Genomic DNA, 23,494 nt, shown 5'->3' with positions numbered 1-23,494 from the left:
CCTAAAGACCAAAGCGATACCATACAATGACTTGATTTGTCCATCAAATTACCCCAATTCTGATAATATATTGTTCAGTTAACAATCGCTAAAGAAAAAAAAGTAAATTCTCACTTTTTGAGAAGTTAAACTATTTGGATCTCCATCTTAATGTCTTAATCTGCCTCATTTATTTGTATTATGTAACCGGTTATAATATACCATGTCCCTGAATAAGATTTTTTCCAAATAGTAAATTACGATATATTTATAGCTCACTCCCCATAGAAATACTTTTTAAAAGCAGTAAACTGACAGACTCAAACTACAGATTAGTCAAGTAATTTACTTGACGCTGCTTCATTCTCGTTGTCTCGGCCTGTTCAGCTGTTATCCACAAGATGGGGCTGTTGAGCTAACTATGAGACAAAAACACAGAACAGCTATGGTGGCTGCTGTATATATATATATATATATATATATATATATATATATATATATATATATATATATATATATATACATACTTCCAATAATTTGTATAAATTTATAAAATAATTGTTATTCATCTTCTGTCACAGCAGCTGTGTAGAAAAGTGTGTATCGCTCTTTTATGTTCCTCATTCTATATTTATCAAAAAAGGATCCCATTTCTTTCTTAGGTATTTCTCTGGCTCTATTGGCATTCATTCATCTTCCTGTCATCAACACTCTTCTTCAAGACGCTCCGTCTATCATTTTGCCTTCCTTTTACAGGACCAATGAGGTGAGAGGTGAAGGGCACAGCTGAAGGTCGTTGAGATTTAAAAGAGCAGAAGCTTTTTTTTAATGGAAATAGTTTTTCTGTGAATCCCTCTCCTGTGGTTTGATATAAATAGTAATAATCTAAAGAAAATGTACAGTTCAGACCAACTGTATGTTTTCCAGAAAAACATCTCTGAAAACTGAAGAACCCATTTCCGATTAATTTAACAGCTGATTGCAGAAAGAATTTGTACCTTCTGCGAACCTCTGTACATAAAATAATGTGGCAAAGACTAAAATACGTCTGTGAGCTGTTCTTGAACTTCTAATAGAAACCACATTCTTCCTGCGAATCTGTTGACCCTCGGGGGGCCTCAGCCTTTCTCATTCTCCTTCAGGAGTACAATCCTCATTTAAAGGGGGACGTTAGACTTGAAGACATCAGTCACCCTTGGTCGTTACAATTTGTCACCGGCTGTGTGGTGTCAGACCGCAGCATAATAAATTATGTTTCCAAAAATGTTGTCGGTCAGTGAGTCTTAAGGACGCAAACGTGCCCTTGTTTCTGCTGTGTGTATGTTCACTGGGTGAAAATCAAACTTTGGGTCATACATTATGGGCTGCAATCCATTTTTGCTGCTGCAGCGTGCCGAACAGTCCCAGCAAACAGCCTCTAAATAGTGTCTTGGTTTAAGAGTATCTTAAAATAGACGAGATATTGAAGATGTAGTATATTTCCAAGAGTTCATCTTTCAGATGATACTGTACGTACTAGTTCATACAGCTATGCTGACCTGAAATACAAAATTGTTTAATTTATGACTGCTATTATGAAATAATGCAGTTTTGGGAACATAGTTGTTATTAACTTAAATCTAAGTATTGACTTGTGAAATATAATCTCCTTCATCGATGGAACTGTGCCAGTACATTTATTGTAAGGCTGACAGTGTGGTCCAAAGTGCGTATGAGTTGAGGGCTTGATGATTTCCTCTGAGTTGAAGATTCAATATACATTTGTGTCTGTGGTCAATGTTTGGTCAAAAATCTCCCAATTAGATAGTTGGGCAAATGTAGTTCATGACAACATGTGCATGTGCACCAACATATAAAGAAATGAATAAATATAATACATGTGCACCAACATATAAAGAAATGAATAAATATGTGTTCTGCGGCGAGGGACAAAACAAATTCTCCCAAAATTAACAAAAAGTATGCTGCATTAAAACTAATTTAACATGTACAAGTTACTCAAAAAAGTACATGTAAGTGAGTAAATGTAACTCGTTACTACATACTTCTTTAGTTCATGCTTTTGTAGACTAAACTAGAAGCGCTGTGTAGATTATTGTAAGCATTGTAGAGCAAAACAGTCCCTGTGAATACTGTACATTGACTGACTCGAGACAGCTGTAAGTCAAATCTGAATTTTTCCAGTAAAGATAACAGGATGCTGTGCTTGATTCTGTAGAATTTGAGTCCTCCCAATAAAATGTCTCTGCCAGTACATTTACATCGTTCTAAAAATGCTGAGTCGGCCAAATGAAGTACGACCCATCAATAGAACGAAAGCCACTTTTGATCAACAGGCTCGCTTTCCTATAGACTCCCCCGAGGCTTATATAGTACAGCCCTAAGTGTGTGGAATGGTGTGAACAACCAGGAACTCCTCGTCCCAACACGGATACTGATGACACTGTGGCGTCAAATGTGCCCCCAACATCCTGTCTTATTTTCCCCCAATAGTTGAAAGTTACACTTACGAGTCTGAGCTAAAGGTCCAGCATTCTGAAAGGAAAAAGCCACAAAGCTGTCGTGGTGCCATACCCAGCAGCACAGTGTCACCTGCTCTATTTATATACTGTGAGGAATTTTGGATTCAGAGACTCAGCTGCCACTTCTATTATTACTATTAGCTAATGCTGTAACAAGTACGCAGCTAAGATTGACACTGTAGCTCCTTTATCCATTGCCTTATTGCCCAGTACTAATTATGTCCTCACTGTCAATACCACACGTGTCATTTGATTTTATGTGCTCGGTCGGAGAACCTTTCGGTAACCTAATTTATTTTGAGTGTGCGTTAAAGCTAAAGCGTGTAACAAAGCTGCATTTGAATGGATGCTAGACTAATTGCAGATGACCCCTAACCGCTCCATTGCTTGGAGCCTGTTGAGTGTTATTTAAATCAATATGTTGCTCAAGTAATTATAAGAAAATTAACAATTACACTTCCTGACTGGCTGACAAATGAGATCAGGTTGTTTTTCATAAGACTAGAGGAAAGAATCGTGTTTGTGACTACCGGCTATTGTAAATGAGGGGTCCATCAGCTACACGGCATACAACGTTCAACCCACAGAATGTGCTGTGAAACACAATAACCTTCTTTACGTCTGAAAGGGACAAATGTCCCTCTCACTTTGCATGTGCTGTGCAAGTCAGCAGAGACAGACTTAGTTGCATAAGTTAGCCGTGCGTACCGCTGCACCTCCACAGCACTTAACACTTGTGCAGCACTGGGAACGTGTATAGAGTTCACATGTGGAGGAGGGAGGGCTCGGTGGGTTAATGCGGCACATGGTGATCCCTCAGCCTGGCACGAGGGCGTGGCATGTTAGCGCCACGGTGGGAGTTGGAAGTGAGGGGTGTCCCAACTTGCAGGGGTTCACGCTGCAGTCCCTGCAACCGCACGCTACTGACACTTCAGCAATAGGCCGAGGCGGAAGATGGAGGGGACGGGGGAGAAACCTTATCCTTCTGGGATATTGAGTTAAATGTCAATGCTCTGCCCTGAGGGAGACACTGACAGGCCGACCCCTATCACAGCCCCCACATCTCAGAGGTCAGAACGGCTGTACAACAGCTGAGGCCTGGAGAACGGCTGGGTGAAACAGAGATGGGAACACTGGCAGAATAGAATGATGATCAAATGTTTCAGCAACATGTCCGGGAACAAAAAAAAAAAGTTCACGCAACATCTAATGCTAAATCTATAACATTCACCCCACGTGTATTTCAGTTCAGCTGACATTTGGATGGCCTGCAGATATTTAACTAACTATAGTGTGGATTGTAGGTTTACATGACACATATCATCATCACACTAATCGTTCTCGTATCGTAATTTCGGTGAAATAAAAGGAAATTATTATATATATGTGTACTGATAATATCCAATACGTGAATCATAACGAGAATCTAAATATATTTGCATGCATACAGCTTTGTAAAGCAGCTTTTCAAAAGAGATGTGAAGTTTATTGCTTTACTGAGTTTAATTCTGCCGTCACTTGTGCAAATATGCATTACAGTAAATGCGTTCTGCTCTCTACATCATGGATACATTTCTGTATATTTTGGGGAAGGAATTGCCTTCATCACCAGGCCGGAGGGTCAGTTGGTAACCAGGAGCTGATGGCAAACTTGAAGGCTGCCACAAAAACAACTTTCTATTTTAGAAATTCTTGGTGTATTTACTGTAAATATGTCCTCATGGTTATGTAGTATATCAGCAATAAGTACACAACATATCTGAAATTTAGATCCATGAAATGTGTGAACCAATTTATTATATGTACAAATGAATAACTGCACTACATATACATTGATACAAGCCTCCATTACTGGAAGTAATCAGTGAGTCAGGGAGTCTGTTTCAGGGAGTCTGTTTCAGAGCTGCAAATGTTTATTTGTCCTCTTTTATTTTAATTGTCCTCTTTCTGTCAACGCACTAACACTAACCCTACATACATTATTATTACACATCATTAAAATGGGCATTTCTTTACAAACACGTTTTCCATATATGTAGGCATGATAGAACCCCCTTTAATTGGTTGTATAATTAGAAGGATATTCTTTATCAGTTTTGTTGGATAGTGAGGAGTCTAAAAAACTCACATTATGGTCGTTCACACCAGAATGTGAGTCGTCATGTTAATTGTTATGGACACAAGGAAAATCATGACTTCAACTAAGGTGTAAGTTGTTTTGAATTAGAAATAAATAAATACAAAGCTGGATCATAGAAGAGTGAAATTACCATCATTTGGCAGCTATGAAATAATGTGTACATCTGGTGGTGAACTTTGCTGTAAATTATTGTGACACCCAAAGACAACCTTTTAAATTTAGAGCAACACTTTTGGACACTTTTAATTTGAAAGCGAACTGTCCTCACAGTGGCTATCAAAAGAAATATGACACAGCCAAATCAATTACCAATATGCAGTAAAGCACCATTGATGATGCAGACGGCTGACACTGACAGCTGTTAAAAGTTTTCTGGAGCGGTTTGACCAAAAATAAACTTTGGAGAATGCAACTTGTTATGCAATAACTGCTGATGCGTGCATTGAGACTACATTGTTTCTGGCTGGCACTGTGACATTACACAAGCATAAGTATATTTCTGCAGAAATGTGCCCTGTAGTTGTCAACAGCTGTTCTTACTGGAACACCTGTCAGTTTATTGATTATGTTATTGATTAGCAACAGTTAGGTGAATTCCTGTCTGCGCCACGCGGTGGCGGCCCGTTTACTGCTGTTAAAACAGATTGTAAATCATCAGAGTTTGTGCTCAACAGTATGTTTTCATACTTAGTACATGAAGTGTTACTGATGTATTGTTGCCATAAAGGCAGACAAAACAGAACAAATAATGAGGGATCAATAACGACCAAACAAAACATTTTCTAAAATATAAAACGATTTATCACGTTACGTAACATTGTCCTCTCTCTGTTAAATCATGTGTATTGTTATTCGCCGATAATATATTCAGTGCTGTGAATCCACCACAAGAGGCCAATGTGCATCAATGAATTGTCATTTGTGGACAGATCACCTGTCGTGCCTCTCTCTAAGCTGCTCCATATCTCCCCGCGGCCTTCCTTTCCTCATAAAAAAGAGAAATAAAACTTGATCCCTCTGTATCTGCAACCGGGTCTTTTCCTCTGCAGTGCACTAGTGGGACACGCTGGCTGTCCTCTTGGCATTCCTGTCCCCCAGAGATCATTCCTCTACGACACACACACTTTTCCTTTATAATTCCCATGTCTTATTAAACTAGGTGTATTATCAGGTCTCTATAGTTTCTGTTATTATGACATGAGTTAAAAGTGCAATGTTGATGACATTAGGGGATGCAGTTCTGGTGCATAAAGTTCTTGTTTCTGGTTTGAGCTTTGAACTTCATGTGTCAATGTGCCAACATGTCTAACTCACATTCTCCATGTTAAAATGCCAGCTAATTCTTGTACTAGATTACCCGTCGACCGTCTCACTCCTTCAATCTCTCACTAGTTCACTCCTCTCTCTCCCTCTGGCTCAGCCACCTTCCTCAGCAGAAACCAGTTGAGCCATCACTCAATATGCCCCCCCTCCTGTCTCACTCTTTCACCTTCTCCCTTCGTCTTATTCCACTGACGATGCATGTTCCAAAAACAGATCTCATTTTCATCCACGGTGTGAAGCCCCCCTTCCCCCGTCCTCTAGCCCCTCCACCACCACTCTCCTGCACTGCCTCCTTTCCCAATCTAAGCCTTGTTCCTGTCCAAGTCCACCATCTCACCTCCCCATTGCTCCACCTCGAGCCCCACCCGCACCCCCCCAACATACCCTCACATGCTGGAATTTGGGGGCGTGTGCCGGCGGGGTGTCCACCAATCCTGAGCCCCTTGGTGGTATAAAACCCTGAACATGTATGCTGTTATTCGCTCTTTCTGTCAGTCCAGTACTCCTGCATTGGAGAGTCAACACTTCTAGGTGAGGGTGGTGGAACAAGGGAAAAAACTGCAGAGAATAACTAAGAAGTAAAAGGCACGGTTGTCTATCCTGAAAGGATGGAGAACGCACACGCAAAGTCCACGGCCGAATGCCTGGCACACTTCGGGGTGAATGAGAACACTGGTCTCTCTCCTGAGCAATGCAAGAAGAACCTGGAGAAGTATGGCTACAATGGTGAGAAATTTGGCATCAGGGATGGGGGGGGGGGGGGGGGCGGCCTCCTGAAAGAAGACTGACTCACAAAGGCACTGTTTGGCACATAGGCCACATAGAGAAACTTCTCTCTTCAAAGTTAAAGAATCTGAGTGTTTGCATTCACAATAGTCTACAGCGTACATCTGCTGGGATAGTTGGTGGAAGTGTTAGGACATACTTGTTCAGTCGGGCTGGGTTGAGATTTTGCATGTGATGCTTTTTTAGAGGGGAGTTGCAACAGCTGGTAGAAATGCAGAGACATTGAGAAGCAGAGATTTTGAGGGCTTTGAAGAGCTATTTAAAGATAGCCAAAGAAGATGGCTGGAGAGCGAGAGAGACAGGTGATGGCTCAAGAAGTTTCCTGGGTGATATATGGGGCGGGAGCGTTAACAGGAGGGATGGATAATTTTAGGCCGGGTAGAATAGGGAGGTCCTTAGATGGCTTACTACTAAATTATCTGTGATATGATTGCTAATCAATAACCATTGTAATGTCAAATTAGACAGTATTATATTCTAAATCATTCTTGTATTCACTGTGGTGTTTCTGCTGCCATTTTAGTGAGCTGACATTAAACGTAATGTTTGATTTAGTTATAAAGTGTTTTTTATTAGGCCTAGGTCAGAAGTAAAGACATAATTCAATATCAAATACAGTTGAAAGGCTTTTTAATTTCAGCCGTCTGTACAGTGCTTGAAGATATTAAGTGTAAAGCACACAGGGATTTTGGAAAAGGTGGAAGTTAGATTAGTTAGTTAGTTTTGAGTGACCAAAAATCTTGAGGTAATATTTATCATCTGTTACCAATAAGTCTAACTTTTTGAAAATGTTTCTTGATGAACGCCATGTTTCTTTTTTTAATATGAATACTTTTAACAAACTATCCTTTTCCCTCTCTTTTTGTCTCCACAACCTTTCTCCTCCTTGATCTTTGTGTCCAACTCCAGAGCTGCCCGCTGAGGAGGGTAAGTGTTTATCCAGACACGTTTATGAAATATGTAAATCTGAACAAGAACTTCCAGACACCTGATTCAACCCAGATGGGAAAACCATCATGAATACCCTCAAAAGAGTTGTAATAATAATACATGCCTGAAGCAATTTGATTGTGTGATTCTCCACAAGCTAATTACATTGTACTCAATGTAAAAAACATTTTTAACATCATCTTTCACAACAACATTTTGAAAACTGAATTTCCCCCAAGAGCCATTGATAATGATAGTGAAGTGGACCTTCCTTCTTCTTCTAAATCCATGCTTTATACCGTTAACACCTCCCTTTGCACTGAAATACATTTAGCATTAGTGATCACATTCATATTATGTGATAATTATCCATTGATTTATAATAATTCTTTTCTTTGTCTGCCTCATCCAGGTAAGAGCATCTGGGAGCTGATTGCTGAGCAGTTCGAAGACTTGCTCGTTAGGATCCTGTTGCTGGCTGCCTGTATCTCTTTTGTAAGTCAACAAGTGTTGTTGTTTATTTAAGTAGTCAGTAATGCTCACTCTGGTTATTCCTCTCACGTTCATTTTAAAGTAACAACAGTAGGAAATCACATATCACAAATTGGCCTCAGAGGGTTTTGTTGTAGACGCAGTAGCAACAAACTCCTCACCACACGGGATCAGACACTTCACTTGACCTTTATCTACAAAAGAACAAGTGCAGATTATTATTAACAGGAATAAACTATCAAATAAATAAACGTTACATTTTTGGCACAATAATCTCTTGGCCCTCTTACATTCTTGACAACCATCAAGAACCCATCACACAAACTCTTCCATAAAAAGATCCTTTCTGTCGGGTCACTTTGTCCACATACCTTCTTCTCCCCCTCTGCCCCTCCATGTCTTTTTGAGGAAGACAACTTGAGAAGACGGAGAGACAGAATGCAAGGGCTTGTAGGAGGTGTATTAATCCCTATACCCAGCTTTCACCCCTTCGGGCAGCTGTCATGATGGCCTTAGAAGGCGAATATTGAGGAGCCAGTGAGAGATGGGGGTCAGGAAAGTATAGGGGGGCTGAGGGGTATTGGGTTTATTTTAAGAAAGGCCCGAGCTGAGGAGAGAAACTGAATCCTTCGGGAAAGGTCAGGCCTGAAGGAAGGAACGAAGGGCCTCCACAGAGAGAGGGTTGAAGTCAGAAGGAGCAAGATTTATGGGACATCAAGATCAAATTCAAAAACAATTGTGTAATCATAATACGACATACAAATATATACTACACTGGGAAAAGAAATTAACTGATTATAAATTGTCAAAGCAGATGAAGACATGGTCTTAAAAATCCCTTGTAAAATTTGGCTTTTAACATTATCAAATGTTTTGTGATTTGTTGGGTTCACATTGTTGCATGTTGTATACTATATGCCCTTTGAAACATGCTCAATGCATAAAACAACTATATATGCTAGTGGAAAGCCTTCACAATCACTGAACATAGATCCTCTTAATATTCTGACTTAAAACATCACATACAATAATAACGCTGTGAGGAATCTTTGCATTTACAATGATAATTGTCCATTCAAAGTTCATAAAATACAGAGGTTGGGACATATTTGCATGCTGTTTCTCCTGAGCGGTATGGCCCACTGTCACTGCTCTGCTCACACCAATACTGATTTGCTCTTTACCGCTCTAACCTCAGGTGCTGGCCTGGTTTGAGGAAGGCGAGGAAACCGTCACTGCCTTTGTGGAACCCTTCGTCATCCTTCTTATCCTCATCGCTAACGCCATTGTTGGAGTGTGGCAGGTCAGTGACGAAGCCCAGCATGTTGATCAATAAGACCTTTGCAGTTATGACAGAAAGAACACAGGCTCCAATTACTGCCATGTGTTCTACCCAGGCATGGTTGCTCTTCTGCAAGCAGGCCAATAATTTATTGGCATCAGTGGCAACAGGAACATTGTTGTCAACACTTCGCCGGCAAGTGTCAAAATCGTTCAACTGACTTTGGTAACCTGCTATTAGAAGATTTGATGTCAGAGTCTAGTGTGTGCTTTCTTGTTGCAAACGCCCTCCATTAAATTGTGTTTATGAGCATAGATCTACGCACCACGTTCCACACAATAATTGTTTTTTATTTGGAGAAGATATACATGGTAACACAGGTCATAGATTTGACCTACTCGTGTGTCGGTGGGTAGTTGTTGTGCTCGAGGACATTGAGGACTTATGCCAACACGTGTATTGATTACATTCAAGGATAAACAGGCGTGTTGACATCAGTTTATTGATAATTGTTAAAGTGTGGCTCAAAATGTCTACGTTTGACTTATTTTGACTTTTTTAATGACTGTCTTTTTTGTCTGTGTGTGCCACAGGAGCGGAACGCTGAAGATGCCATCGAGGCTCTCAAGGAATACGAGCCTGAGATGGGCAAGGTTTACCGTTCTGACAGAAAGAGTGTGCAGATGATCAAGGCCAGAGAAATTGCCCCTGGAGATATTGTGGAGGTGTCTGGTAAGATCATTTTTATAGGCGGGACCCAATTTGTAAGCCGGATCTATAAACGTCCATATCGGGGGAATAGGACCCTGTTAGTCACTGTCTGTTATGTTAAACAGTCATAACTGTCCAAATACAATGTAGCTGTGAAAAGAGACAACACACATCCAGTGAGTCGCTTACATTTCTCTTAAGGGAAAAGAAGACAGACAGAAATTCAGCTTATATGTGCCCGGGAAAGGCTGATCCCAAAGCCTTGTGTATTTTTAAGGCAATGTGAGTCGCACTGCCTTGAAAATATGCTGACTGAAGGAAAGCAAGTATAAATACCCTCACTAGCACCTGTCGCACCTCATCTCCCCTTGCTGCCATTGCCCACGTCCGTTCGTTTGCCAATGTACACCTGTTGCCTCTCTAGCTGGCTGCCCCCCCGCCCCCCCGTCCCCCCCCCCCCCCCCCCCCTCATTCTTTTTGGGCCATGCATATGTCATGCATATGTATATTCTGCCTCATTATGAAATGTGAGGATTAAGTATAGAAAGTAACTCTTAGCATTTGTCTCCTTCTACCATAATGTTGCATATTTGTTGACCTATTTTTCAGTTAAGGATTAGGGTTGGGCGATCATTTCTATTTTCATATCATAAGGTTACTCAAGATCGCTGATAGTGGATTCCAATGCAAGAGAGGAGTTACATCACAGGCCTCCAGTCTGCCAGAGCTTTGAAATAATCAAACCTTTAAGCTTCTAAACAGTTAAAGTCACATGAATAAACTTTTCTAAAAGAGTGTGAACATTATATTTAAATAATTTAAACATATTTGATAGTCTACTTGATATCAATGTCTCCTCTATTCAAACAACGGCTCCCTTTTAAAAGCATGTGAGTCTGTGCTTGTTCCGTTTAACATGAATAACTTATCTAATATCAAAATCCAGTTTGTATCTATTATATGTTTACTACTCTTATGGAGCACAGATCAAAGTTTTTGTGAATAGGCATATGGAGATGTGGGGTGTCAGATTCGTGGAAAAGTGACATCAAATTGGATTGTAATGCACTCCCCATAGTTTCATGTATGTTATGCTTAATGTAAATAAGGCATATATTGACGCATTCTATCACAATTTATTAGAATTTACAAGAATTAATTTTAATGATGAGGATTTAATGATAATGATGACTTCTCTGGGATTCTCAACAGTTGGTGACAAAGTCCCCGCTGACATCAGGATTGTTTCCATCAAGTCCACCACCCTGCGTGTTGACCAGTCTATCCTTACTGGTACGTTTTCAAGAAACCTTCAATCTGCCACAACGTGTTTTTCTGCCCCTAACTACATTGGCCGTTTTTAATACATGTTCTCTCCCTTAGGTGAGTCCGTCAGTGTGATCAAGCACACCGAAGCTGTTCCCGACCTGAGAGCTGTCAACCAGGACAAGAAGAACATGCTGTTCTCTGTAAGTGCCTTCACCAACATCAATATTTCATATTCCCTGTGTCTCGAGCCTGTTCTTGTTACTCCTTTTTTTTCATTTTACGAGTATTACATGTTTAGTTTTTTTTTTAACCTGTTTCTGCTTGTCTCCTGTGTAGGGCACTAATATCTCTTCCGGCAAGGCCATCGGTATTGCTGTGTCCACCGGAGTGTCCACTGAGATTGGTAAGATCCGTGACCAGATGGCTGCCACTGAGCAGGAGAAGACTCCTCTGCAGGCCAAGATGGACGAGTTCGGCGAGCAGCTGTCCAAGGTTATCTCCCTGATCTGTGTTGCTGTCTGGGCCATCAACATTGGCCACTTCAATGACCCCGTCCACGGAGGCTCATGGATCCGCGGAGCTGTCTACTACTTCAAGATTGCTGTTGCTTTGGCTGTGGCTGCCATCCCTGAGGGTAAGGGAAGCACGGCATTGTAACCAGAAAGTGACAGTCAGAGTTAGTGTGTGTGTTCATCTCACTCACAGTTTTCACTAATGTCTCTCAGGTCTGCCCGCTGTCATCACCACCTGCCTTGCCCTTGGAACCCGCCGTATGGCCAAGAAGAACGCCATCGTCAGAAGCCTGCCCTCCGTGGAGACCCTCGGCTGCACCTCCGTCATCTGCTCTGACAAGACTGGCACCCTCACCACCAACCAGATGTGTGTGACCAAGGTGGGTGAAACATTTTTCACACTCAAAAAGGAAACCTTTTTGTTGAAAGTTTGTATACAAAAGCGGCCTACTTCGGACACAGTGAAAACTTTCTTTGTTTTCCTTCGCCACAGATGTTCATCATCAAGAGCACTGAAGGCGACCATGTTGGCCTTGATGCCTTTGATATCTCTGGCTCCAAGTACACCCCCGAGGGCGAGGTGTAAGTAGATTTTCATTATTCAATTCCAGTATCAGGCATACATTAAAGTGCCCATGAACCGTCCCTCATTTATTTTTAATTCTCTCTTTGTCTCTCAGCTCCCAGGGAGGTTCCAAGATCAACTGCAGCGGATACGACGGCCTTGTTGAGCTGGCTACCATTTGCGCCCTGTGCAACGACTCCTCTCTGGACTACAACGAGGTAAAGTCATAAAGTCATGCAGTGTATTTGCTACACTAAAACCTCATGACCTTCCAAAGTGTAACCAATGATCTCCATCTCCTTCCTTTTCTCCAGTCCAAGAAGATCTATGAGAAGGTCGGTGAGGCTACTGAGACCGCCCTGTCCTGCCTGGTTGAGAAGATGAACGTGTTCAACAGCAACGTGAAGAACCTGTCCAGGATTGAGAGAGCCAACGCCTGCTGCTCAGTAAATATCCTCTTGCCATTTGCTACATTTTGAGGATAATTCACATTTCTATTTATACAGCTAATTGCAAACCACTGGAAACAATTAGTTATGTGGATCAGTTCAAATTGTTGTTTTTTTCAGGCCAACCTGAGATAACTGTCTATCTAATACAAAACCCTTTCATCCAACAGGTGGTCAAGCAGCTCATGAAGAAGGAAGTCACTCTGGAGTTCTCCCGTGACAGGAAGTCCATGTCTGTGTACTGCACTCCCACTAAGGGTGATGGTGGAGCCAAGATGTTCGTGAAGGCAAGTTTCTTCTTTTTTCCGTCTCACATCCTTTGTTCAGCATTCAACATAAAACTAAATTATCTTTTTTTTTTCCTCCACAGGGAGCCCCTGAGGGTGTGATTGACAGGTGCGCATATGTGCGCGTTGGCACCAACCGCGTGCCCCTGACCAACACCATCAAGGAAAAGATCCTCACTGTTATCAGGGAGTGGGGAACCGGCCGTGACACACTGCGTTGCCTGGCCCTGGCCACCCGTGACACCCCACTGAAGATGAACGAGATGAAGTTTGAGGACGCCACTAAGTTTGCCGATTATGAGGTGAGAGCTTAAACACCTTGATTTTGAGATGTGTGGATGTGACTACAAGTAAACATATTTATTTATTTATTTAAACCTCACTCCTCAGACTGACCTGACCTTCGTTGGCTGTGTGGGTATGCTGGATCCCCCTCGCAAAGAGGTCTGTGGCTCCATTGTGCAGTGCAGAAAGGCTGGAATCCGTGTCATTATGATCACTGGTTAGTGTTACGTGTGTATATAGTGTGTATATAGTATATATATTTTTTAATAAAGCCACTGTTGTACACCTCAGAAACTGTTGTTTCATAGACTTTCCATCAAACTTCTCCTCCTCTATATTTCAGGTGACAACAAGGGAACCGCTATTGCCATCTGCCGTCGCATTGGCATCTTCAGAGAGGATGAGGATGTTGAGGGCAAGGCCTACACCGGACGCGAGTTTGACGATCTGCCCCTCCACGAACAGGCCGATGCTGTGCGCAGGGCTGGCTGCTTTGCCCGTGTAGAGCCATCCCACAAATCCAAGATTGTGGAGTTCCTGCAGGGTAATGATGACATCACTGCCATGGTGAGAACTCAGCAGCATGAAATACAACCCAACTTCACACAGCTGCAGTCCATGTGTTTTTTCAGCTGTTCTGTTTGTGGTTTTGTGTCCAGTTTTTACGGTATGTCTATGGTAATTTGCCTGCACATGTGTGTAGTTGAAGAGTAGTTTAACACATGCTTCCACTCCTCCCGATTCCAGACTGGTGATGGTGTGAACGATGCCCCTGCCCTGAAGAAGGCCGAGATCGGCATCGCCATGGGCTCTGGCACTGCTGTTGCCAAGTCTGCCTCTGAGATGGTCCTGGCTGACGACAACTTCTCTTCCATTGTGGCTGCTGTTGAGGAGGGCAGAGCTATCTACAACAACATGAAGCAGTTCATTCGCTACCTTATCTCCTCCAACGTTGGTGAGGTCGTCTGGTGAGTGGCTCACGTAACATGCACTCTGATCCACAGCTAAACGCCACATTTCAGCCATCTCTCTCTCTGCCTCTGGGAAACTTTGGCCTGTTCAACTGCTTCCTTGCTCACTCTCTCAGTATCTTCCTGACCGCTGCTTTGGGTCTGCCCGAGGCTCTGATCCCCGTCCAGCTGCTGTGGGTCAACCTGGTTACTGACGGTCTGCCCGCCACCGCTCTGGGCTTCAACCCCCCTGATCTGGACATCATGAGCAAGCCCCCACGTTCTGCCAAGGAGCCCCTGATCTCTGGCTGGCTGTTCTTCAGATACATGGCTATTGGCGGTAAGTAGGACTTTAGACATTATGATTGTATATTGTTTAAATGCACAACAAACTCTTGCCTACACCAACACTGTCTTGTGTCTCTAACAGGATACGTCGGTGCTGCCACTGTTGGTGGTGCTGCCTACTGGTTCCTCTATGACCCAAGCGGCCCCGGTATCAGCTACTACCAGCTTGTGAGTCTCTTTCATTGTCTTTAACACACACACACACACACGCACACACACACACACGCACACACACGTGTACACTTAATAACCTCACCTCTCCTCTGTACAGTCCCACTTCATGCAGTGCCACGATGAGAACGAGGACTTCGCCGGCGTTGAATGTGAGGTCTTTGAGGCATCTTGTCCCATGACCATGGCCCTGTCTGTGCTGGTCACCATTGAGATGTGCAACGCCCTCAACAGGTAATACTTCCCAAATGTAATGATGATACATTTGGTGATGACTCCAGTGGTCTCTTCAGGTAACGTTTATTTTCATAATACCTTTTCTTTTTCTTTTTCAAGCTTGTCTGAGAACCAGTCTCTGATTCGCATGCCCCCATGGAGCAACTTCTGGCTGCTCTCTGCCATGACCCTCTCCATGTCCCTGCACTTCATGATCATCTATGTTGACCCTCTGCCCGTAAGTCCGCCACAAGTGCTCTCTGTAGATTGATTTAATTACGTTCAGGTATTATGATGTGGAGTGTAAATCGAAGTTGCTCTCCACTGTCGTTTCCCAGCAGTTCTGATTCCCCTCTTTTGCCCCCCAGATGGTCTTCAAGTTGACCCATTTGAACATTGAGCAGTGGCTGGTAGTCCTGAAGCTTTCCTTCCCCGTCATCCTTATTGATGAGGTGCTGAAGTTCGCAGCCCGCAACTACGTTGAATGTAAGTAACCTCACATTTTTTGACATCCACTCTAACATATAACAAATAAATAAAGACTTCTCTCTTATTTCTTAAAATAACAGTTCTGAGTGTTTCATGTTATGATAATCATTCATTGACATTTTAGCTGTGTAATTGTGTACGTGCAATTCATCTTCATCCTGTGTTGTGATCTAATTGCATCACATCAACTCCTCATCGTTCGACAAATTCATCATAAGTTTAATAATGTGTTTTGAACTGTCTAATTCTATCACTCCCTCATCATTAACTCACTTAACCCTTGTTGATTTCCAGACTAAATTCAGTCAACCCACCACCTTTGAATTGTAACTAAATCAAGGTATTCCACAGCTTGAACTGCTACCAGTTATCTCTGTGTCTGTGTATCCGTACTTCATGTGCATGTTGGTGTATTTGTTGTTTTGTCGTGTATGTTCCTGCTCTTATGCAAACCAGTCATCAGCGATGTCTACTTTGTATGTTATCACACTCCTGTAGACGTGGAACTCCAGCTTCTCTTAATTAGTTGATGACGTAATTGAAAAAATGAATCCAGCAACTGTCACAAATTGACAAGGTGACACGATGACTAATGAATGGGGAAATCCCTGAGTAATGCTTTCTATATCTGATGTCCTCCTTCATGTTTAGTTAGAAGGTGACGTAATCGCCTCTGAGTTGCTGCTGTCAGTGTCGGCCTTACAGCTTGTTTGTTGGATTGTTTATGTCTGTATGTAAGCGTGTGATCAATGCCTGTTCTGGTACCATAACATGTTTATAACACACTATATTGTAGCTGGAAACAAAGGTAAGGGCTTTTAAAGTGTTATTGATTATCAAACACATAAAATGTTTTTATAACAGCACTATTAACAGTTTAGCATATGTTCACATATTGCTTATACATTATCAATGTGGGCGGGAGGATGTAATAAAGTGTTACCAAACTTTTTATATAATATTTTTTAATGAGATCGTCATGCTCTACATGCATAATGACTTCAGCGTCACCATCTTAGTTAGCTTGCTGCTTTAGATTTGAAAAATAAAGTTTGTTTAAATCAAATCATGTTTCCATAAAACATTTCCCTATCTGATTATGCATTTTCTGTTTACCAGGTACAGAAGGTAAATAATTTATAGAGACGTAGAAGAAGAGGATCTTAAGGGTTGGAGAGAAAGAGGCGGAGAAGAGAGAGAGGAGGATCAAAACCAAAGAGAGGAGCCATAGTGAGCCAACCAATAGAAGAGAAAGAAGAAAACACCAGAAAACTTATTTTGAAAAATAAAACCCAATAAAACCTGTCATAAACATTTGCTTAAGCATAGCCTCTATATAAGAAAGACGATTTGACTCAAATGAAGGGAAGTATCCCCTCAGATAAAGTATTCAAATATTTAAGATTTTATTCTCAGAAATAAAGTATGTATTAAAAGTGATTTTTTTTGTTAAACTTGGATATTCTCAGCTGTTGTGTTTTTGTGTCCTCTGTCCATTTTCATGTGATTGACTTTCCAGCTCATTTCTTTTATTCTAGTCTTTGTTGCTCGTGTCTCGTGCGGCCTCCCTTCTTAGGCTGGGCTTTGTACAATGTGGTGTAGGGTTGCAAAATGACTTCATATGGGCAGAACAACTTCATGCCTCCAGGTGCCAGCACTCTATAGGCTCCATGCAGTCAGCAGACTCTGTTGGAGGTCTCATGACGTAAAATGGGCATGTCTACTTAGTCACAACACTTGTGGTCTTATATATTGTTTACGTGATAAGCTGCAATAAAATGATGATTACAAACTCATGTACTTATATTGTGGAGAACATTTTTATTGCTCCTTTAAGCATACATTAGATGATTTTCCTACACATCAGGAGGCGCAGTGATTACAATGTTTAACATAAACAGGCTCAAACAAATGTTTGTTTCATTTTTGGTTTTGGTATTTAGCTTGTGTCAAATTTTCTGACAGTATTTCTGCCCTCTGACTGCTGCACAGAGTCAGCTCATCTGTCTTTGGTTTGAAGATCAGTTTGGAAAAATACGTTAGATATTGTCTCTAAATGGTATGTTGACATCCTTCATTTGTTTTTCATAATCTTGATCGAACATCTCTGATTGCTGGGGTGTGAAATGGTTCCTCCAATCACCTACTTCACCTGTAAAGAGATAAAAGGCAGCACAACAGTGTTAGATATATAAATCAATCACTATATATGCTGCAGTTAGAAAATAACTGAGAAGCAAGTTCTCAATTTATTTCCCCTAAAAGCAACATTTTTTTTAAACAATAGGGCTACAAAGATTCTTCTTTTTATTGATTAGTCTGCCAATTATTATCTTCAAATAGTCCAAAACTTAAAGAAAGTCAAATTACTACACTACGGGATAAAGAAAAACAATAATATTTTCAATTAATTTGCTCCAAATAGACCAAACAATTATTCAACTGGTAATGTTAGCTATATTGGACATAAAGTTCTCATATTCAAAAATAATTAATGAACAGAAGCAACGGCAATACATCCAGGAACCTCTAGGCGGCGCCACTAGATTGTGCAATGTGAAGTACAGAATGAAGACAAGAAGTGACAATGCAATGACACTAATGCATCCTGTCTACGTGGAGCCTTTACTGATGATTTGTTTGGAATTGGTACATTCCCTGCTCATTTTCTTATTATTTGTAATCAATATTGTGCTTCTGAACAAGACTAGCAGCAGACTGATGCACCTTTTCTCATGAAGGGAGAGATGGACTGATCAAAAACTGGTTTTGGGATACAGGAGTAGTTTGCCATCGGGTTCTCCTTCATGTTCTTAAAGGAAGTGAGCTCCACAATCCGGCTGATGACCTCTTCAGAGACGGATAAGTCCAGGTACCTCATGATGCGCTCCACCTCACGCCGAGGATTCTGGGGGATAAGAGGGTAAGAGTATGTTGTACAACATGATAGTACTGAGTCCATTTGTTCTCTGTACCTCTTTCATGTCCTCGTAGAAGAGGTACAGGATGTTCTTCTTCTCTCTCTCCATCCAGTAACCTTTCACATGGTCATACCAGGAGCCCCACGATACTGCAGAAACAGAATTATTTCATGTATTATTACTCCCATTCAGTAAGAGGTTTATGTACAACTTAAGTTGCAAACAATGTTTTAATAATGTTAATACATTTACTTCATAGATTAATTATAGTGCATTGACTTTTGGGTTGCAAAGTTGTGAGTAAGCTCTTTAATCACAGATGAACAGTTAATCAACTTACTTTCTGGGACAGAGCCAAAGTCCATTTATTATCAACCTGATTATATTTACCACTGCTGGCTTGATGTATCTTTGCAATAATCTTTATAAAAAACACTTACAAGTGCAGACTAGTTAATAACTTTAGCTGTTATCTGATTCTGTAATTACTCTCTGTAGGTTCACGACTATGAACGGCACCTGTGGTCATACTGTCCATTGTTAACATACAAATATTGAATAAAGACACTTAAGAAAGTTATCAATAAGTGTGTTTTTGTTTTACAAATGTCCCACAAGGCCGTAGTAAGTAAGTGAGTTGCTAATGAATATAATTAAGTTCTAGTAGCCTTTTCCCAGAAGGTAAGTGGTCTAATAGTTTTTTGGAGTAATCTTCCTGATAAATTAAAGAGCAGAAAAAGTCAAACCTGTGTCTGGTTAAACACTGTTTATTATTTATTTATTGCAACTGATCTGTAAAGCACACTTAGTCATTAGTACAATTAAAATTGCTTCAATAAAAAGTGGATTTGGTAGATATTAACAGTTTGACATATTCAAAACATGACAATTTGCAAAAAAGGGGGTGTCAACTTTACCAAAAGCTGAATGGATTAAGTATAAAAATACATCAGTATACATTCTTTTGCAGATCTGAAGGAACATTTTGTTCTGATTGGCATAAGCTTCACTCTGCTGCCTCAGGGTGCTGCTAATCCTGTCATGGCCATTGAGGCATAACACCTTCCCTCTCACGGGGAACACAAGCGAGGCTATGAAACGTATTCTCAGGCGTCATCGATCGTGTCACCAAACACTTTGTTATACCTAAATGTGTTAAAATACAGAAGCACTCCTGGCTGGAGTGGGTAAATATGAGTGGGCTTATTTACTTGTTCAGATAGAAGTTTTGTGCAAACAGAAATAACCGGTTTCAGTAAAGGTAAGACGACACTCAGGAATGTGATTTAATCTACTTACACTCTCCACGCATGAACTTTGGGAGGTAGCCTTCCCAGGGGCCTGGCTCAGGCTGGGTCAGATTCATACAATCAAAGTAGAAGTAGCTCACCAGGTTGTCTTTGGCATTGCGTGCCACGTAGATAACCTTTAAACACAATGAGGCATCTTATTTAAAAAGGGATTGACAACAACAATGAGTGACCTAATGAAGCGGTTTCAGGAAATGTGTGTGCACTGCATCATGAAACATTTACTCTTTCACATTCACAAACAATTCCCTGTCGGACTTTGCTCTCAGTTGACTCTGACAGTTTGAGTCTTACCTTGCACTTGTTTTCCCAAAATCCTGTCGGCACCAACTGAAAAGGAAGATGTGTCTTGATAATCCTTGGAGGATCCATGGTTTTCATATGATCAAGACCTGAGACATTAGTTCAGGGAAAAGGATATGTACGTATGAAAGTTCAAACTCACTTTTCTTACACTCTATCTCAGATGCAATGTGATGTGAGTCCCACATAGATAAATATACCAACTGACTTAAAGCTATTGTACATACCATCCAACTTTCTCTTTGCCTATTTCATCTCATTGTTTTGTAATGTTTGATTAATGCCATACATCAACATTTTGGGAAATGTTTATTTTCCTTGTTTTTGTTGATGAAAGTTAGATCTCATCAAACTTTACTTAAGTAAGTCAATAAAATGGAAGCCCTTTATACAATAAGCAAACGCAGTGTTTTAATTGGATGTAAATAGTAGAGAAAAAAAGCGTAAAAGTAACTTGAATCTGAATGTAATCTCAGATTGAAACAAAAGACAGGAAGTGAGCATTTGCATTCAGGACACACAGTTGGCATATGAGATCAAGGGGTGAACAGTCGAGGGCCAGAAATTGCTCCCAGATATCATTTTATTAGCAAGTCTGCACTGCACAACTTCTATTTCTTATTCACTGACCAGCACCAAACAAACAATTAAAGAAGTAACTAGCTTCCATAGTCAAGCATCTAGCAAGATAACTAACCAACTCAGGAGGGAGTACCAAAGTGTTTGTACAACTGCATGTCTGTACATGTTTAAATATTTTGAGCAGTTTGGGTATTGTTGGCACTGAGGAATATGTGAAGGGTTCTGAATGTTAGACCTAGTTGAAGGATGTATTTGGAAAATAATGTCTTAAGTTTTAGAAAAAGTGGACACAAACTTGAAGACGGTTTTAATTGGTCGACACAATCACACATGTACAAACATAGCAACCTAAATACACACCTGAGGGGATGGGTGGTGGGGAGAAGATCTCTAGGAAAGGACTGCGGACGGGTGTTGGAGCTCGCTTGCAGGCCTCAGCATCTCCGTTGTGAAAAAGCAGGTCAACTATCTCCTGGGTCCATGTGGTCCCTTATGTCCAAAAATACAAATCAATACTGGGAATACTGGGTTGAATGCATAGGTTACTTTCTATGTATTGAACCACACTGGTTTGAGGATAAATCCCATCTTATACCCACACCAAAATAACCATCACATTGACTCAAGTTAAAAACAAAGCAAACAAAACATTGACTCACGCCTTGTATGTGACAATTTCACAGAAATTACCACCTTGAAAGGACAACAATTTGGATTTTAGAGAAATTTGGTTCCACTTCATATCAATTTGAATGTTAACCCTCGCTGTAGAGTGGTTACAGTCAGGTCATACCCCTCTCCTTCACAGTCACTAATCTGGGAGTTAGGTTTGATCCTCACCTGACCTTTAATGACCATATAAAATACCTCTGTAAAACCTCCTTTTATCATCTTAAAAACATCTCCAAACTCCGCCCCACTTTAACCATGTCAGATGCAGAGAAGCTCGTCCACGCCTTTATCGCCTCTAGACGGACTACTGTAATTCCCTCTTCAATGGGATCACTGGCAAGAACATCCAGAAACTACAATACATTCAAAACAGCGCTGCCAGGATCCTGATGAGATTCCGGAAATATGAGCACATAACACCCACTCACTCTACTGGCTCCCTGTCTCATTCCGGATTGACTACAAAGTCCTACTACTCACAAATAAATGCATAAATGGACATGCACCTCCGTACCTACAAGAACTAATTACTCCCCAAACCTCCAAGAGAGGCTCATCATATTATGTATACATATGTTATAAATAGCTTATTTTAGCAGTTGAAGAAGTACTTAGATCCTTTAATTAAGTAAAAGTAGCAATACCACACTATAAAAGTACTCCATAGTGTGGTAAAAGCATTGAAAATAATGCAACATATTGTATGATAGTTTCCTCTCATATATGGATGATTAGAAGTATAAAATTGCAATACAATGTAAATACTCAAGTAATACTCAAACTTTTCACCACTGGTGCCAACTATGTCAATAGCAATACAACTGATAACCCATTTAGACCTGAACTAAAGTACCTGCTTTGGGGTAGGTGGCGATGAGGAGGTCTGAGGGGTCAGGGCGGAAAGCCCAGATGGAGTCCCAGTTGTTGGCAATGTAGGACATGAGAGGAACTCCTCTGACTGGGATGAGAGGAAAGCGAGAGATGGAGGCGCCTGCCTTCTCAATGGCTTCACTGTAGGACAACTCTTCTTCCTCCGACATGACTGACACTGTCAAAAGTTGTGTTAGCCGAGGAGACGGAGAACCAGCAGCCAACGTTTTTAAAATAGGTAGGATGGTTCCTTTCTGAGGTCCCGTCTTCAGCAGCTCCTCTCCCAGTTGAGCTTTGGTCCGTTGTCTAACCTTCCCGGTTGAATTGCTTTTATACACCAATAAATTCCCAACTGTCTGCAAGTCGCTTCCTGCTTGATTAGTATTGAATGTATTGTTTTGGTCCTCTTGATGTCTTCTGGTTTCCAGCCTCGATCCTCTCCAACATGTAAAAAAGGAATCCTCCTGAAGCACAAGCTGAAGCCTAAATGCTTCAGTCACTCTAAATGTGTTTCTTTTCACCCTCTTTCTCTCTTTGTAAGCTAGCTGTCTAGCAAGTTCTTGTTTGTCTGCAATCACTGGAACTCACACGGGCAGACCTATAAGTGCCCTTACGTAACATTCCCAGTTACGTATGAAGTCCACATTTCCTCACAATGTTTAAACTGCTTGCTCTGTAATTTGAGGAAGGGACAAGGGAGGGTCTTACAAGAGCGCTACACAGCAAAAGATTGTTTGAACAGTTAATCTGATGGGGCTTGAATTTGTGTCTGCTTTTTTAAAACCTTTTATGAGAAACATGTTGACAGTCTTCAGCTGAAAAATAGAAGTAAAAGATAGCTTGACTAAGGTTGGCCCCTTCTTAGCAAGCTTGCAACTTCTACAGAAACATTTTCCATGCAGCTGGACAGCTCGAGTTGAGAATACACATTCCAGGAGTTCCACACGCAATATCCTGCTGAAAGTAGAAACAATATTTGCACTGAAAAGCAACTGTCACGCTGAGCTGGTTTTCTCAAAGTTCCCAAGGATCTTGAGTCCTGTCTTTTTAAGTGCAGAACCTCATAAGAATTCATCTCAAGTTTAAAGCAACCTGACACTTGAATTCTGCCCTACATTAAATGACAGTTA

At 41.1% G+C, this 23,494-nt stretch overlaps 2 protein-coding genes across 3 annotated transcripts; one reads left to right on the top strand and one right to left on the bottom strand.

Moving 5' to 3' along the window:
- Positions 1–6,572: 6,572 nt before the first annotated feature.
- Positions 6,573–17,002, top strand: atp2a1l (ATPase sarcoplasmic/endoplasmic reticulum Ca2+ transporting 1, like). 2 transcript variants are annotated; one of them, XM_034559215.1, is made up of 23 exons: positions 6,573–6,690; positions 8,093–8,175; positions 9,371–9,475; positions 10,048–10,186; positions 11,378–11,458; positions 11,549–11,634; positions 11,771–12,068; positions 12,160–12,326; positions 12,440–12,528; positions 12,627–12,729; positions 12,826–12,957; positions 13,131–13,247; positions 13,331–13,549; positions 13,638–13,749; positions 13,876–14,099; positions 14,280–14,500; positions 14,620–14,822; positions 14,913–14,998; positions 15,102–15,235; positions 15,338–15,455; positions 15,586–15,703; positions 16,001–16,046; positions 16,826–17,002. In XM_034559215.1, exons 1-22 carry the CDS (start codon positions 6,573–6,575, stop codon positions 16,003–16,005), a joined length of 2,958 nt encoding a protein of 985 aa, XP_034415106.1. In that variant the 3' UTR covers positions 16,006–16,046; positions 16,826–17,002. The 2 variants fall into 2 exon arrangements, with proteins under 2 accessions (XP_034415106.1, XP_034415105.1); XM_034559214.1 differs by lacking the exon at positions 16,001–16,046 and adding an exon at positions 7,660–7,677 and having other exon boundaries at positions 16,891–16,986.
- Positions 17,003–17,507: 505 nt separating this feature from the next.
- On the bottom strand, positions 17,508–23,039 carry sult1st6 (sulfotransferase family 1, cytosolic sulfotransferase 6). Its single transcript, XM_034559235.1, has 7 exons — positions 22,348–23,039; positions 21,183–21,311; positions 20,232–20,329; positions 19,927–20,053; positions 18,682–18,776; positions 18,434–18,614; positions 17,508–17,858 (listed from the first exon to the last, which is right to left on the bottom strand). The coding sequence occupies exons 1-7, from the start codon at positions 22,532–22,534 to the stop codon at positions 17,746–17,748; spliced, it is 930 nt and encodes a 309-aa protein (XP_034415126.1). The 5' UTR covers positions 22,535–23,039; the 3' UTR covers positions 17,508–17,745.
- Positions 23,040–23,494: the final 455 nt, after the last annotated feature.

Source organism: Cyclopterus lumpus, chromosome 19 (genome assembly GCF_009769545.1).
Source record: "Cyclopterus lumpus isolate fCycLum1 chromosome 19, fCycLum1.pri, whole genome shotgun sequence".
Classification (NCBI taxonomy): Eukaryota; Metazoa; Chordata; class Actinopteri; order Perciformes; family Cyclopteridae; genus Cyclopterus; species Cyclopterus lumpus.
The sequence above is the reverse complement of the archived record's forward strand: the minus strand, read 5'-3'. Positions and strand labels throughout refer to the sequence as shown.

What these genes read in the sequence shown, in the direction of transcription:
- atp2a1l (XM_034559214.1), top strand. Translation starts at nt 6,573, where the DNA reads ATGGAGAACGCACACGCAAAGTCCACGGCCGAATGCCTGGCACACTTC. An exon ending in CCATTGTTGGAGTGTGGCAG is followed by an intron (nt 9,476 to 10,047) that starts GTCAGTGACGAA and finishes TGTGTGCCACAG; the next exon opens with GAGCGGAACGCTGAAGATGC. An exon ending in AGCCCGCAACTACGTTGAAT is followed by an intron (nt 15,704 to 16,890) that starts GTAAGTAACCTC and finishes GGAGAGAAAGAG; the next exon opens with GCGGAGAAGAGAGAGAGGAG.
- sult1st6 (XM_034559235.1), bottom strand. Translation starts at nt 22,534, where the DNA reads ATGTCGGAGGAAGAAGAGTTGTCCTACAGTGAAGCCATTGAGAAGGCA. An exon ending in TTTGGGAAAACAAGTGCAAG is followed by an intron (nt 20,054 to 20,231) that starts GTAAGACTCAAA and finishes TTGTGTTTAAAG; the next exon opens with GTTATCTACGTGGCACGCAA. An exon ending in TCTACGAGGACATGAAAGAG is followed by an intron (nt 18,615 to 18,681) that starts GTACAGAGAACA and finishes CTTATCCCCCAG; the next exon opens with AATCCTCGGCGTGAGGTGGA.